Here is a 17076-nt window from a genome sequence, read left to right on the forward strand (position 1 = left end):
ATGAGTCCAAGTGATATCCTGATGCTTGAAAGTAACATGAAAGAGGTGGGGAGTGAATTTAAACAAAAGGGTCACCATTATTGTAATGTATGTCTAGCACAATGATTTAAACTCCACTGACTTCAGCTGAGTGACTCCTGCAATACACTGGCAAGGGGGCAGGGGAGATTGGTTCCTGTACTCTTTGCAGTGAGTTTCATACATAATCCCCTGTGATATGTTGGGGAAAATACAGTGTTATAAACAGGAAAGAAAGAATCAGGTGCACTGCAACAGTGTTTTTAATACAGCATTTTTTTTATTGGTCCTGTACACACACACACACTTTTTCACATTTGCTTGTACCTGATTTAGAACTTTCTGCAGATATGGTGTTCCCATCCTGTCTGCCATATGCCTGTAAGCTGGATGGGAAAGGAAGAATTTCCTTTCTGCCAGCATGGCTGCCTTAATATCCTTCTTCCCATCAATGTCTTTCTGACTTCTGTTTACAACTCCAATATACCCTAAAACGAGATCAAAACAACCCTGTAAGTCAATGCTGTTACTCCCCACGGGGCAGTGTACATGTTAGCTCAGTACAGACCAAATTCACCTATTTTTAGTAATTTTTTAAAATTATTGCAATAAACTTAATAGGTTCAGCGGGGTTCAGGCTCGGTGTATGTGGGCACACCTTCCATGGAAGTCACTGGCTCAAAATCAGTGATCACTGAAATGGTGGTATAAGTTAAATATTGGGGGTAAGCTGGTCGGAAACCAGGTTTAAATGGGGAGACAATATCACTTGCACTGATTTGGCATTCCAAGGGATGTGCAAAACAAGAGTGACTTGCACACCACAGGGGAAGAAGAAGAGGATGTGGCAGAAGGGTAACAAACAGGATAAGAAAATAGGAGGTCTTGATATTGACTTTCCTGTCTTCTGGTCTGATCCCTCTCTGGCTGGTTTGTTTTCTGGGGTTTTGAGAAAAGAAAAAGGGGGCTGATCTACCTGGTGAAACTGGGTTCGATTTCAATATTACTTTTGTATTATTCTGATGGTGGAAATGAACATGTCTCTCTAGCTCTATAAATGATCATCTGAAAAGCTTTTGGAAAGGGGCAGAGCTTAGACTGCAGTGACATCATCAAAGATCCAGTGGCTGCTTCCAGTGACTGCATCAAGGCACTCCCACACATTGCGAGGAACAACAGACATTGTCACAGAAAAGGAAATTTGCAGGTAACCTAAACTCATATTTCCCATTACACCTCGTGCAGCCTGTTCTGAGGTCTTAGTTCATTTCCCCCCCCTTATTGGGTATTTTGGGCACCCATCTCCTCTTACCTTTGCTTTTTCATAGCTTAGTGTGATGATAAAGGCTATGAGCACACTCTCTACTGTAATCTGAAGGTAAACTGCAGAGATTTTCTAACCGAGCACTCCATTAAAACCTATCTTCTGTTAATTTACCAAATACCTACCTTCCTCATCACCACTTTGCTACAGAAGCAATTGGTACATGGAGTATAATATTAACATTCTTACCTCTACGAAGAGGGAGCAACTTGTTCTCCAGAATCTCTGTTGCGTCAGTTCCTTCATCCATCAAATCCAGTTTTGTGATTACACCAATGGTTCTCAGGCCTGCATCACCAACCCCACCCCCCCACCCCCCAAAAAAATAGTTAAATATCATTTATGCTGAGGGAAACCAAATCAATTAAACTTTACTCTCTGGTACTGAGTTTACTTGGTAGGAAAGAACTGAGTATTTTCTCACTATTCCTATGGATCTGTAATGGAGTTTAATGCAAGAGAACTGCATCTTTAACCTGTCACCTTAGTTTTTATTTTGTTTTTTTTTAATTTTAAAAAACCACCTGTCCATTCCAGACCCGGGGCAGGGTGGGAGCAGGGAGCTAGGTCAGTGTCCATCTACCACGCACATGAACAGAGCCAACAGCTAATAAATGAGATAGCAGAAGTCAGTTTGGGCCTACCGACCATAAGCAGAGCCAAGTACAGGAATCAGTTAAGGTGTGCCAGATAGCGAGGCAGGGATCTTGCATGCTAGCACTATAGTTCCCACTCTGATAACAGAGCCTTTCCGGTTTTCCTTTAGTCCATCAAGCCACTCTTGGACTCCATACCCACTTTTTTGTTCTTTAAATTTGTATTACTCACTCTCAAGGTAATGTAGCCACAGCCCCACCAGGCAAAAGATGAACATGGCTCTCTTGAGCCTGTCAGCACTTCTTTTGAATTGGCGGGGAGTGGAGGCCTCTTGCAGTAATACAAAATGCTCCCAACTCTACCAAGTCAGACTCTTGAATTCTAAACCACCAGGTGGCAGCACATTATATTATTACAAAAAAGAAAAGGAGTACTTGTGGCACCTTAGAGACTAACAAATAGTCTCTTCATCAGATCCGATGAAGTGAGCTGTAGCTCACGAAAGCTTATGCTCAAATAAATTTGTTAGTCTGTAAGGTGCCACAAGTACTCCTTTTCTTTTTGCGGATACAGACTAATACGGCTGCTACTCTGAAATATGTTATATTACAGTGGCTCTCAACCTTTCCAGACTACTGTATCCCTTTCAGGGGTTTCAGAGTTGTAGCCGTGTTAGCCTGTATCAGCAAAAACAACAAGGTGTCCTTAGAGACTAACAAATTTATTTGGGCATAAGCTCTTGTGGGCTAGAACTCACTTCATCAGCTGTATGGACTGGAAAATACAGGAGCAGGTATAAATACATGAAAAGATGTGATTTGCCTTACTAAGTGTGAGGTCAGTCTGACGATATAATTCAATTGACAGCAGGATACCAAGGGAGGGAAAATAACTTTGAAGTGGTAATGCGAGTGGCCCATTTTAGACAGTTGACAAGAAGGTGTGAGTAACAGTAGGGGGAAATTAAGTTTAGGTTTTGTAATGACCCAACCACTCCCAGTCTATAAAGAAAGGTCATTACAAAAGCTAAACCTAATTTCCCCCTACTGTTACTCACATCTGATGAAGTGGGTTCTAGCCCACGAAAGCTTATGCCCAGAAAAATTTGTTAGTCTCTAAGGTGCCATAAGGACTCCTCATTTTTTCAGGGGTTTGATTTCTCTGGCGTACCCCCAAGTTTCACCTCATTTAAAAACTACTTGCTTACAAAGTCAGACATAAAAATACAAAAGTGTCATAGCACTGAAAAACTGCTTACATTCTCATTTTACCATATAATTCTAAAATCTATTGCAATATAAATATTGTACTTACATTTCAGTGTGTAGTATATAGAGCAATATAAACAAGTCATTGTCTGTATGAAATTTTAGTTTGTACAGACTTAACTAGTGTTTTTTATGTAGCCTGTTGTATAACTCTAGAGAAGTCGATGTACCCCCTTGTTGAACTCTGAGTACCCCCTGGAGTACATGTGCCCCTGGATGAGAACCACTATGTTATTACATTGCCAAGACAAATTGCATTTACTCTTGCTGTATGTGTTGATTTATTACATAGTCACATCAGTCAGCAAGGCATGCCAAGAAAACAAACATCATTCTAACATTTATAGTACAGTAGCACCCAGGCACCCCAGTCAGCATCAAGGGCCCATGGTGCAAGATGCGATACAGACTCCTCGGCTGACAGAGGCCCTGTCACAAAAATTTCCAATTAGGTATATTTCATACTTCACTCAATTACCATACACTGGTTACTTTTAGACTTCAGTTGATAGTACAATTTTACTGAATTATGCTGCATGAGCAGAATTCCTATTCTTCTGATGTTGAAATCAGTATAAAATTTTAGTTTGAGTAATGAGTTTTCTTGCACTGTTAAATGCATGATCCACCACAGTAAACTACAAGGTATATTTTCATCAATGGTATCTGAAAGCAGGAAAGGTTTACATCCGTTCACACTTACCTTGAGGGTCTACTTCTTTAGCTAACTTCAATGCATCTGAGTTGGCAAGATCAGTGTTGGCTGGAGTCACAGCCAGGATCAGACAGTTTTCACGAGAAATAAACTGCATAATCATGTCTCTGATCTGTTGCTCTATATCTGAAGGCTGATCCCCTACTGGCACTTTAGTGATTCCAGGCAAATCAACAAGAGTCAGGCTTAGCACTAAAGAGAAAGGGCATAAGACCAAAAGACTTGTTGTTAACACTTTACACCCCTAAAGAGAATAAAAAGATGATCCAAGTCTGAAGTTCTAGTGGGGAGCCATAGTTAGAATAGATGTATCAATTTTCAAAGGCTTTTGAACATTATTTTATAAGCACACATAACTAGAGCTGTGCCAAGACTGGCAATTCCATGTCACAGAAGAGTTCAACATTACGAAGTCTGGTTTTGTTCCAGAATGGAACTGCTTGTCACAACCTACAAATTACATTGTTTGGCATAATCACCCTCCTATTGGGATGCCATATCTGTATCTGTAAGATCATAATTAAACATTAAAGGCAGAATTTTCAAAGAGTTGTGCCCATGTTGGACATCCTGAATCATAGGACTGGAAGGGACCTAGAGAGGTCATCTAGTCCAGTCCCCTGCACTCATGGCAGGAAAAAGTATTATCTAGACCATTCCTCACAGGTGTTTGTCTAACCTGCTCCTAAAAATCTCCAGTGATGGATACTCCACAACCTCCGAGGCAATTTATTCTAGTGCTTAACTACCCTGAAAATTAGGAATTTTTTTCCTAATGTCCAACCTAAACCACCCTTGCTGTAATTTAAGTCCATTACTTCTTGTCCTATCTTCAGAAGGTAACAAGAACAATTTTTCCTCCCGCCTCCTTGTAACAAGCTTTTTTGTACTTGAAAACTGTTGTGTCCCCTCTCAGCCTCCTCTTCTACAAACCAAACCACCACCCCCCTTTTTTTCCCCTCCAATCATCTCTCATAGGTCATGTTTTTGAGACCTTTAATCATTTTTGTCTCTCTCCTCTGGACTTTCCAGAATTTGTCCACATCTTTCCTGAAAGGTGGCACCCAGAACTGGCTACAATACTCCAGCTGAGGCCTAATCAGTGTGGAGTAGAGCGGAAGAATTACTTCTCGTGTCTTGCTTACAACAAACTCCTGCTAATACATCCCAGAATGATGTTTGCTTTTTTTTTTTTTTTTTTTTTTTTTTCCCCCAATAGTGTTACACTGTTCACTCAATTTTAACTTGTAATCCAGTATGACCCCCCAGGGCCAGATCCCTTTCTGCAGTACTCCTTCTTAAGCCGTCATTTCCCATTTTGTATGTGTGCAACTAATTAGGATCTGAGGGAAAGTAAAACTTGTTTTTCTCCCATTTAACCATGGTGTGCCAATATCAATATAGACCATGGGACATTCCCATCTTACCTATCAATTAGTCAGGGGTGGCAGTCCATTTGAAAGAGGAATTTTCACACACAGTCCTCATCTGATCATCCTCCAAGCAGGCTGCTCAGCTGATAGCTTCCCAAACTGAAAACCCAGGGCTAGTCTAAATGGTACACCAAGCTCTAGCTATTTTTTTGAGTTCCTTTGCAACTGGAGCATCCTGAGCAGGTGTTTATACTGGTGGAGTCCCACAATCGAAAACATTTAGCAGGTACGAAAAAAATGTTTTGTTGTGAGATGACTGTCTCCAGTACAGACCACAAATATAACTAGCAGTGCCCTGCAACTACGGGAGCAGCTGAGGCCACCAAGCAGAGGTGGGAGGAAGAGGGAGACAAGATCCAGCCTAGCCTCTAAAAGCTTACACTGACTGTCCTTGAGAAAAGGAGCTCTTGGATTTCTGAGGCAGAACTGACCGAAGCACCAACTGATAGAAAGCTTTGCTGGCTGATGTGTTGGGATCCAGGCAGTAGTGCTTAAGGAATGTGTTAACGGAACAACAGGTGATGGCTCTAAAGAGTTTACAATGGAATTTTCTCCTTGGCTGGCCCAAGATGGAGGCCACTGTTCTAATGGAAAGATTCTGAAGTTTTAGCAATCTGAGGAAACTGGCCGAGGAGCAAGTTGGAGGCTGGACTGGACTGGACCTAGTGAAAGAGGAAATACCTGGAAGCTTTCTCCCTTCAGAAGCTTGTGATAAAGATTACTGAGAAAATTTACAGGTAAGAAGTTGTAATAGAGTCACACTCTTGTATTTTGTGCCTCCAGCGTGAATCAGGATGAGCCAACACTGAAGAGCTTTAAGGGCTGCCGATTCCTTACATAGCGACAGACAGAACTTCTTGTCCCTACCCAGTAGGCTCAGCTGTCTGTCATGCCTCTAACTCCCACTTCCTTTTTCGGATAAATGGCAAAAGCACCAACCAACATCAACATGCACTCCCAGCCAGAGCTGGATTACCCAATAGGCAGACTAAGCACATGCTTAGGGCACCAGCAAAGCAGGGGGCACCAAAAAAAAAATATAGATTTTTTTGGAAAAAATTTGATATTTGATATTTCAAAAAAAGCATCGAAGTAGTCATCATGGGAAAAATCAGAACTTTGTTAGACTTCCTTACACTCCACTCCACACTCTTCCCCCATTTTTCTGTTCTCTTTTTATTACTTATCCCCACCTAAACCAGGGGGGTGTCCTACTAACGTAGATCGAAATAATGCGAGGAAATCAGATCCTGTCATATACTGCAATAAATTTGTTTTATTATTGATATATTCTTCTGAGTTATATGTACTTGATTTTTTTTTCCTCTTTATATACATACACACACAAAAATAGTGTATGTTGTGTAATTTGGTTTTGTTTTTTTTTAAAGTTCAGATAACTGAGATAAGGGGCAGGATGAAACCTAACCAACTGAGTGGAGCATAGAAATGTAAACTGGAGGAAGAAAAGAAACAAAAAATTAGTGAAATTTTCCAAAATCTTCCAAAGCTGACATCATTTTTCAAAGCAAATCCATCAGAAGCAACATCTTCTCTCAGTAGCACAGACATCGTTCCAAAACCTGAGGTGTTTCAGAGACTGACCCTTCTTCTATTGGTGAAACAAACACCATTCCAGAACCTGTGGATGTGTCAGAGACTGTAACTGATCATCCTACTCCTGGTGGTAAAACAGACATTGTTCTAGAAAGTGTGGATGTGTCAGAGACTGAACCTGCTCATGCTGTAAATAATAGGAGAAAAGATCCTGGTATGTGGGTTGATTTCAGTAATGATGATGTAGCTTACTGGATAGATTGTGGACCATATGACAGTCAACACCACACTGGGCCATTTGAGAAATCACGTCGGACTTTTACCAGTGGCAAACAAACAAGATATTATCCACAAAAACTATTTTTTGGCATGAAAGCGAATGGTGACAAATACACTTGAGAATGGCTACTGTATTCACCATCAACAGGGTCTGTGTACTGTTCTGTTTGCAGACTTTTTGCATATAAATCTTCAACGTTTGCTGCAGATGGATTTAGTGACTGGCGGAATACTGTTTTAATTGAACAACATGAAAACAGCAACACTCACAGAGTTTCAGTGTTGATATATTTAAATCAAAGACAGGGCTTTGGATTGACACAAAAATTGGAAGAACAAATTAAAGGGAGCATGAATACTGGCAACATGTCTTGCAGCGTGTTATAGCTGTTATTCAAACATTAGCTGAACATGGTCTGCCTTTCTTGGGATCAAATGACACATTTGGATCATTGCAGAATGGAAATTTCTTGGGATTGTTGGAGCTTGTGGCTCAGTCTGACCCATTTTTAGCAGGCCATATCTCAAAATATGGGAATGCTGGCAAAAGTAACCCATCATACTTATCCAAGATAATATGTGATGAACTCATCGGTCTAATGAGTGACAAAGTTTGTTCAGCTATTGTGGATGAAATAAGTACTGCTGGGTACTTCAGTTTATCTGTAGACTCTACACCTGATCTTTCACGTATTGATCAACTGAGTATTGTACTAAGATATGTGTCTCCCACAGATGGAAAACCAGTTCAACGATTTATAAACATTCCTCAATTTGAAAAGCCACACTGGTGAAGAAATGGCAAAACTGCTCTATCTGTGCCAAGTTTGCAAAATAGATTTCTTGAAGTGCAGAGGTCAATCTGTTGTACCAATAAAATAAAAACCAGCAGGATCTTATTAAAGGAGAAAAGGCAAAATACCACATTTATTGTGAATACAGAACGAATCATAGTAAGCAGTTAATTATAGCTATAACATTGCATTCAATCTCATATTTATTCACACATTCATTCATACACACACACACACACACACACACACACAGAGGTTCTGCAAGGTTATCATCATAGTTACCAGCCTTAGAGCTGTTCATGCCAAGCCACTGGCCAGGTGGCCTGGACATGAGGAGGGAGCAGGGCCTTGTCAGATGCTCATCTGACGCTCCTGGAAGTTGGTTTGCAGAATCAGACCCCAAAGTTCTCACTTTGTACAGTCCATTTTTATAGGAATTTCTTCCTATGCCAGTCTATGGGAATTGCTTCATCATGCTGTTGCTGAATCAATCAGCAGATAGCACATTCCTGACGGCTCCGTGCTGCCAGATGTTATCTTGTTCTTTGGTTCGCCCATTCTTGAGGCTGTTGGGTGGATTCCAGTCTGCCCTCCGGGGGTCCTCTGGTTATTTCCACTTGACACCTTCTTCAGCCGATGGACACTGGATTCTTAGGCTGGCACCTCCCTGATCATTCAGTTATTATCCACACCAAGCATCCATCCACATACATCCTCTATCTCTATTTTAATCACAATTGTTAATACAACAAAAGGGCGGGGAGTCTCTGGGTGCTGTTTCTGTTGTTAGAGTATTGCTTTGAGTCTCCCTCTCTGAATTCAGACTCTGTCTTAGAATGTACTAACCCAATTAGCAGCTTGCAAGTTTCACACATAGAGGGAGAGAAACAGTACCAAAAACCAAGAGACTTCTTAATTAGTAATACCCTGGAATTTAAACTATGGGGAATCAAACATTTGTGATTTTATTACAGAACTTCTTTAATATGATCCAACAAATCTTATGACAAGCTGCCAACATGTCAGGGAGTTATCAAGGAATGCAGAAGAAGCTTTTAGAACAGAACAAATATGCCATATTCATACCACGTCAATCTTGTTGGCCGCAGTGCTGTTGATTGTTGTCCGGTGGCAGTAAGTTTTTTCTCAACAGTCCAGTTACTTTATACGTTTTTCTCTGCCTCAACATACTGATGGGCAGTTCTTAAAACACATTTGGGCAATGATTGTGTGTTGAAATCTCCTTCTACTACTCGCTGGGAGGCACATGCAGTGGCAACAAGTGCAATTCTAGAGTCCTACTCAAAGATTGTGGATGCATTAGAAAGTATAGCTGAAGACCAATCACAAACGGGAGAAACTATATGAGAGGCAGAAAACATTGCAAACAAAATGCAAGAACTAGAGTTTGTATTCATGTTGACCATGTGGAATGAAATTTTGCAACACTTTTACCACACAAGTCAAGCTCTCCAAGAAAAAGAATTGGATTTGAAAACACGTGCAGACCTCTGTCAACCATTAGCAGACCACTTACACACTTTGAGGAATGATTTCCAAAGATTTGAAGACATATCAAAAGATATCTTGCCTGATACTAACTACAACGAAGCCCAGTCCCATAAGCAAATCAGGAAAAAACAAGCAAATGATAGCAGTGCAACAGAAACAGCATTGAATCCTAGAGACAAATTTCGCATATCTGCTTACTACGCTATAATTGATACACTTGAAACTCATATGAAGAGGAGAGGTGAAGTGTACAAAGAAGTATCAAGTAGATACTTTTAGTATCAAGTCTTTTCTAAATGACATGGATTTATCTGATGAACAATATTCACAAGGTTCCCAAAAGCTAGTTGATTCATACCCTGTTGACTTGAACATGAATCTCTGTGGAGAAGTATGGCAGTTCCACTGTTATATGCGCGTAAAGTTTAATGAAACAGGAAAAATGAAATTCAGACACATTGCTCTTCATGACACAATACTGGAAGATGGAATACAAGGCATATTTCCAAATGTAGAGCTTGCACTACGTATTTTTCTAATATTGATGATTACTAACTGCTCCGCAGAACGTTCTTTTTCTCAGCTGAAAAGAATAAAAAACCCTCAGAGAACAATGTGTCAGGACAGACTTGATTCACTTTCCCTATTGTGTATGGGAGCGGACATGCTTCGTCGAGTCAGCTTCGATGAACTTATCCAGAATTTTGCAATCAGAAAATCTAGAAAGAAGCCATTTTAATTTCAGCATACATGTAAGTTGTGTCATTTCAAAAAATAAAATTTTATTTTACGGTATAGTATTGTTTTTATTTTGAATTACATATGGGGGGGGGCACCATAATCTTTTTCAGTGTAAGGGCCTCTAAAGGTCTTAATCCAGCCCTGCACCCAACTGTATGAGAAGTGCGGAATGTTTCTCAACATTTGGGCAGTTAGGATCAAGAAGCATCCATGTCTATCTCTTTTTCTTTATGACTACCCATTTTAGGAACAGAGGTGAGATGGCACAGGCTGTTTCCCAAATCCAGAAGACTGCAAAAATAAAAGAGCTTAAGACAAGATTTTTAGACATCTGTACCTGCAAAGCAGATGATTAGAGATGGGAGTGGACAGGTTTTACTGACAGTCATGTCTTGGAAGCGAGTCACTCAAACACTTCTGTGATGTCCCATTCTCCCAGGTATATTTTAGCCCTGCTTAATCAGTATGCCTAAAGGAAGAGTAAGTCTGAAACAAGCAGAGCTTTTAAAGATCCTGGGTTTTTCCTCAGCTCACTTGAACAGAAGTGTGAGTACCTTAAGAAAGGCGAATACATTTCTCTTCTGTCCCCACAAAGGTTCTGGTAAGAAACCACTACAGTGTGGCCCAACCAGATGAGCATGCATCAATGCCACGATATTTGCAGGAGCTGGAATTTTCCTCATAGCTAATCTGACCACTCACGGGTGCAGAAAATTATCAGAGAAGATGTGTGTGGGGCAGAGAAAAACAAAAGAGAGAGAAGGCATGCTCATATTTTGATCCTACCACACACCCCTCCCATAGGATCAACTTGGAGACAGTGAACTCACCAGCTGCTGGGAGCCAGAAAATGGGGATGGGGAGTTGGCCCACTGGATTACCAAGGATTACCCCACTGGAAAGACAAAAACTCCAAGCAAGAGATCCCATAAGAACACAAGAGCTACCATACTCGGTCAGACCAGGGTCCATCTTGCCCAACAGTGGCATGTACCAGAGTTTCAGGAGGCACACCCAGAATATGGTGATTACAGAGTGATCCACCCATTTTCCACTCCTGCTTCTTGTAGTCAGAGGTTTAGGGTCACCCAGAGCATGGGGTTGCATCCCTAATCATCTTGGCTAGTAGCCATTGATTGATTTATCCTCCATGTACTTATCCAGTTGTTTTTTTAATCCAGTTATACTTTTGGCCATCACGACATCCCATGGCAATGAGTTCCACAGGTTAGCTGTGTGAAAAATTACTTCCTCCTGTGAGTATTAAACCTGCTGCCTATTAATTTCATTCAGTGACATCCAGTTTTTGTATTGGGTGAAAGCATAAACAACACTTCTCTATTTACTGTTTACACATCATTCATGATTTTATAGACTTCTCTCATATCCCACCCAGTTCATAGAATCATAGAAGATTAGGGCTGGAAGAGACCTCAGGAGATCATCTAGTCCAACCCCCTGCTTAAAGCAGGACCAACAACAACTAAATCATCCCAGTCAAGGCTTTGCCAAGCTGGGACTTAAAAACCTCGAAGGATGGAGATTCCACCACCTCTCTAGGTAATCCATTCCAGTGCTTCACCACTCTCCTAGTAAAATAGACCTAGATCTCCCCCACTACAACCTGAGACCACTGCTCCTTGTTCTGTCATCTGCCACCACCGAGAACAGCCAAGCTCCATCCTCTTTGGAACCCCCCCTTAAAGTAGTTGAAGGCTGCTATCAAATCCCCTCTCACTTTTCTCTTCTGCAGACTAAACAAACCCAGTTCCCTCAGCCTCTCCTTGTAAAGCATGTGTCCCAGCCCCCTGATCATTTTCATTGCCCTCTGCTGGACTCTCTCCAATTTGTCCACATCCATTCTGTAGTGAGGGGGCCCAAAACTGGATGCAATACTCCAGATGTGGCTTCACCAGTGCCAAATAGAGGGGAATAATCACTTCCCTCAATCTACTGGCAATGCTCCTACTAATGCAGCCCAATATGCCTTTAGCCTTCTTGGCAACAAGGGCACACTGCTGACTCATATCCAGCTTCTCATCCACTGTAATCCCCAGGTCCTTTCTGCAGAACTGCTGCTTAGCCAGTTGGTCCCCAGCCTGTAGCAGTGCATGGGATTCTTCTGTCCTAAGTGCAGGACTCTGCACTTGTCCTTGTTGAACCTCATCAGATTTCTTTTGGCCCAATTCTCCAATTTGTCTCGGTCACTCAGGACCCTATCCCTACCCTCCAGTGTATCTACCTCTCCCCCCAGTTTAGTGTCATCTACAAACTTGCTGAGGGTGCAATCTATCCCATCATCCAGATCATTAATAAAGATGTTGAACAAAACCGGCCCCAGGACCGACCCTGGGGCACTCCAGTTGATACCAGCTGCCAACTAGACATCAAGCAGTTGTTCACTACCCGTTGAGCCAGCTTTCTATCCACCTTATAGTCCACTCATCCAGCCCATACTTCTTTAACTTGCTGGCAAGAATACTGTGGGAGACCGTATCAAAAGCTTTACTAAAGTCAAGATATATCACGTCCACTGCTTTCCCCATATCCCCAGAGCCAGTTATCTCATCATAGAAGGCAATCAGGTTGGTCAGGCATGACTTGCCTTTGGTGAATCCAAGTTGTCTCTTTTCTAAGATGAACAGCCCTAATCTTTTTAGTCTCTCCTCATATGGAAGCTGTTCCAATCTATGATCATCTTTGTTGCCCTTCTCTGAACCTTTTCCAGTTCCACTATATCCTTTCTGAGACTGGACTACCAGAACTGGACACAATATTCAAGGCCTAGGCACACCATCTATTTATACAGTGGCACTATGATATCCTCTATCCTATTTTCTATCCATTTCCTAACACAGTGGTCCCCAACCTTTCTGTGGGAATAGCACATTCCTATTCCCAGAAGACTGTGGTGGGCGCCAGACACCCCGCTGCTGAAATGCCACCGAGAAGCGGCAACGCTTCTCAGCAGCATTTCAGCGGGCGGTTCTCTGGCGGCCGCGCTGGGCGGCGGCATTTCGGCGGCGCGGTGTCCTGTGGGTGCACACAACTGCCCCGCGTTGGGGACCCTGTCCTAACACTTTCTAAAATACTGTTAGCTTATTTGACTGCTGCAGCACATTTAGCAGAAGTTTTCAAAGAACTATCCACAGTGACTCCAAGATCTCTTTCTTAGGTGGTAACAGCCAACTTGCTCAGATTCCTCTTCTAGATATCCAGAGAGTCAGCTTGTTCCACTGGGGAGCTATGAATCATGGTAACGCAGTTGAGCCCTGCTCCCACAGGCTATAGCAGGCCCACACAAGACTGAAGCAAGGTCTAGCATCACAAGTACAGAATGGACCCACTATGGAAGACTGAAAAGATCGATTATAGATAAAGCACCTTCTTCTTATCCTCCCCTACTTCTATTATTTTGCTCTTCAGTTCGTGATCAAGATGATATGGATTGATGCAGACAGAAAAGATGGTACCTCAGCCAACAGCATAAGTTGTTTTAATGTGCAAGAGAGAAAACAACTGGGGAATCCTATTTTCTTCACATTGGTTGCCAGCTACCTGATACATGAGTCAATGCTATGTGGTCTATATTGGTGGTAACTATGCCACATAGAGGAGCTTGACACACCGCCACTAAAGAGAATATTAAAACAAGAGCAGTATCTGCTGTAACAACAAGTTTCTACGGCGCCTAAGTTTATCAAAACTTGAGTAGATCAAAGGCATTGTCTTGGGACATCGAAGTGACATTTTCAACAACTACAAATGCTATATACTTAACATTTATAAATGTGCTTTGGGATGTCCGGATCAAAAAAAGTTAAAAAATACAAAATACTGTTAAAGGTAGGTGAGAGTTTATCTGGAGATCATACGGCTCATATCATGATTATTATTTTAAAAATGCAGACTCAATTTTGCACTCCTTCGTCTCATATAAAACTGACTTATCTAGGTTAATGGAGAAGAAATACAACAATATTTTTTCACTAATTATTCTGAAATACTAAAGGAATGATGCATATCCCAAAAGCAACATAGGTAAAGTTGTCAGCTTTCATCAACTCCTTATATTCTAGTATGTCTATGTGACATTTAACTAATTAAGAATTAGTTGAAACTGAAGCAGTTTCATCAGATTACTCAAAACCTTTATAAAAACTTATCTGTGTATTGCCTTAGGATATGCGTCTACCTCAAGCAGTTTGTAATACCATTACAGGATATAACTTTCATGCTATAGTGGAAATTTCAGTGTGTCTGCGGATGTGGCTTCATGTCCAAATTAGCCTTTCTGAAAATTGGGTTGCATATGGTGATCATCTAAAAGTCCAGTTTTCTTCAGTAAGGATTTAAAAAAATGGTTTAGTCCTCTCTACACTGTTAACCATTTTCTATACCAGTTGATGACAATCCATTGTCTACACTACGTCACTTTCTTCACATAGACAGGGTTCAAAGTTCAGGAAAGGGAGTAATCAAACAGAAGGAAGCCTTTTCAGATCATACACTGTTACATGAATTATACATCCTCAAAACTTTCACTCTAAGTCAATTTTAGCAATAGTGTCTCTGTGGAATTTTTTAGTCAAGCAATGAGAACAAACAGAATATAGAATATTAGTTACATAAATACAGAGTAGAATGACTTTACCTACCATGTGGGGAATACACTCTTAAATTAATAGGAATTGAAGAAATGCCTTTATTCAGACCCGTCACTCTGTCTGTTTCTGCTTCAATTTCTTGACGAACTTCATCAAAATCTGTAAACTTCCTCCCTTTGCAGTGTAGGAACTCGGCATATTCTGTAACAAACATCAATAGTATCTTTACGTATCACAAAAGATTTCGAAGATTACAAGACACATCCTTTGTGTTCTCTAGACAGTTCTCTAGAAAAGCATGTTGAAGTCACTGAGGATCACAAGGAAAAAGTTAGGTGTGTGACCAAATAGTGTAGGCAGATTTCCTACAGATGAAGATAGCCCAGAATGGAAAGGTTTGCTTAAAAACAAAACAAACAAGTTTTTTGGATGCAATTCATTACTTTTATCTGTGGCACCTGATCTTCTGGAATAACAGCATAAAGAAGAGTTTGACTAAACACAATTTAAATTAACAGAATAAGGAGCAGATTGTGAAAAAATAATAAAAACAAAAACTTGCTAGGGACTCAAATACAGAGCAATTGAGACTACAGTAGCTGGACTGAGAACTATGATTACTGGAACACAACATGTATCAGTACTAAAGTCTGTTTCTTGAACCTTCTGAGTCATTTTTTCACTAATAAATGTTATTGGCTCAGCTGTACAAAGAAATGAAACGAGAAAATAGCCACTTATGCATCAATGGTATTATTTAACTGACTGAAAAACAAAAGAAAAAAACCTTCCCCCTAAACTTTTGCAATCCCTCTGATTTGAAAGTGTGTATGTTGGGAGGGAAGGGGGATGTGAAGATCCAAGAACCCCACTATCCCAAAGATAGGGGAAAATGAAATTAATTCCCTAATTTAAGGTGTATAAAAATGCTGCAACATAATTCCACAGCAAATTTTTTTGTTTGTTGATCATCTAGCTAAAACCTTCTGGTTTGCCTTTGACAATTTAAAGAATCCAATATAACTTGTACTCTTTTTTAGAACTGGCTGTACAAGAACAAGTGAATTTATTTCATATATGCAAAATAGTTAACTACTAACAGAACAAACAAAAAGAGAGCAAGTATATGATCCACAATAGTGAGTACAGAGTATCACAGCTGATCAATCAGATTTGTAAGTTCTTCAAACTTGTAAAGTATTTGGTCCCAAAAAATGGAGGGTTGCTCTTTAAGGATGAAAATAAGCTGATGGCTGGCCCTTATTTTGACAGAGTTCTGCATGAATTCCTTGATACAAAGGAAATTGTGCAAACTTATCTACAATTATTTCAGAGTAGCTGTTACTGTGGTTCATCAGATTTTTTCCAGGAAAAGATTTCAAAATTGAAAGAATTAGCACTGAGTGTACAGCTGGCTTTCTCCATTGGGTCACTGACACAGGTGATGCTAAAAGAAGCTTCCCTTTGTTCTACTTGACTCTTAGTAACACAGCACCCCTATCTGCAAAATTTAAAACCTCTGCAATTACTATACTGCAATTTGGATGAAATGTAGTGTGCTTAACTAGGTTAGTAATTGTTGCCATGAGACTTGAACTAGGAACACGTGTGCTCCCTCCAATTCTAAAGAAATGTGCTTAAATTAAGTATGTAACGTGTGGTGTGTTTGAAGTGTTATAGACTAAATAAGTCTACAGAATAAAAATTGCTTTGAACAAGTGGTGTTTTGTTTATGAACTTTCCCTCCAGTCCTTTGACTACGTTTGGCAGCAAAGCAAACAGCCTGCTTGCACGAGTGTCTCCATAAACGCAGAATCGAATGTAGTCTTGACAAAGATGTACATTAATGACATAGCAAAAACCATTAAAATTAGAAAACAATTCTTTAAATCCTTTGCAGAAGTAACTGCCAAACAGGAACTAGTCAGCAAGTAAAGATGATTCAGTTCAAAAAACAGACTAGAAAATTGTTTGTCATGGCTTTCATGCTCTCCCTTACTCTCTGTAACAGCAAGATCATAGAAACCTAAGGTGAAAAATCTCTCCAAGTCCAGTCCTCCTTGCATATTCAAGGTATAGTCCCCAGAAAGAGGACATATTGGATATTAATCTGATAATACGTAATTTGTTTAGATTGATCCTTTCTAATGTTTAATTTTTGGACACATTTGTTTTATGAAGTCAAGGTATGTTGAGAGGGAGAGAATACATTCAAAAGTCAGGGGAAAAAA

General features: G+C 40.5%; 1 protein-coding gene across 11 annotated transcripts in view; it reads right to left on the reverse strand.

Annotated features, from left to right (window-relative positions):
- The window catches only part of DNM3 (dynamin 3), a 311515-nt gene that overhangs the window by 231418 nt on the left and 63021 nt on the right, over window positions 1-17076 (reverse strand). For all 11 annotated transcript variants that reach the window (XR_006292780.1, XM_043553169.1, XM_043553167.1 and 8 more), the window contains exons 3-6: window positions 14897-15046; window positions 3911-4114; window positions 1532-1630; window positions 346-506 (exon numbers count right to left, since the gene is read on the reverse strand). Coding sequence is in view for 10 of the 11 variants with exons in the window: in XM_043553169.1 (XP_043409104.1) it covers window positions 346-506; window positions 1532-1630; window positions 3911-4114; window positions 14897-15046 (614 nt within the window). In the remaining variant the exon portion in view is untranslated. The remainder of the gene's footprint in view (window positions 1-345; window positions 507-1531; window positions 1631-3910; window positions 4115-14896; window positions 15047-17076) is intronic.

This window comes from Chelonia mydas, chromosome 8 (assembly GCF_015237465.2).
Source record: "Chelonia mydas isolate rCheMyd1 chromosome 8, rCheMyd1.pri.v2, whole genome shotgun sequence".
Lineage (NCBI taxonomy): Eukaryota > Metazoa > Chordata > Testudines > Cheloniidae > Chelonia > Chelonia mydas.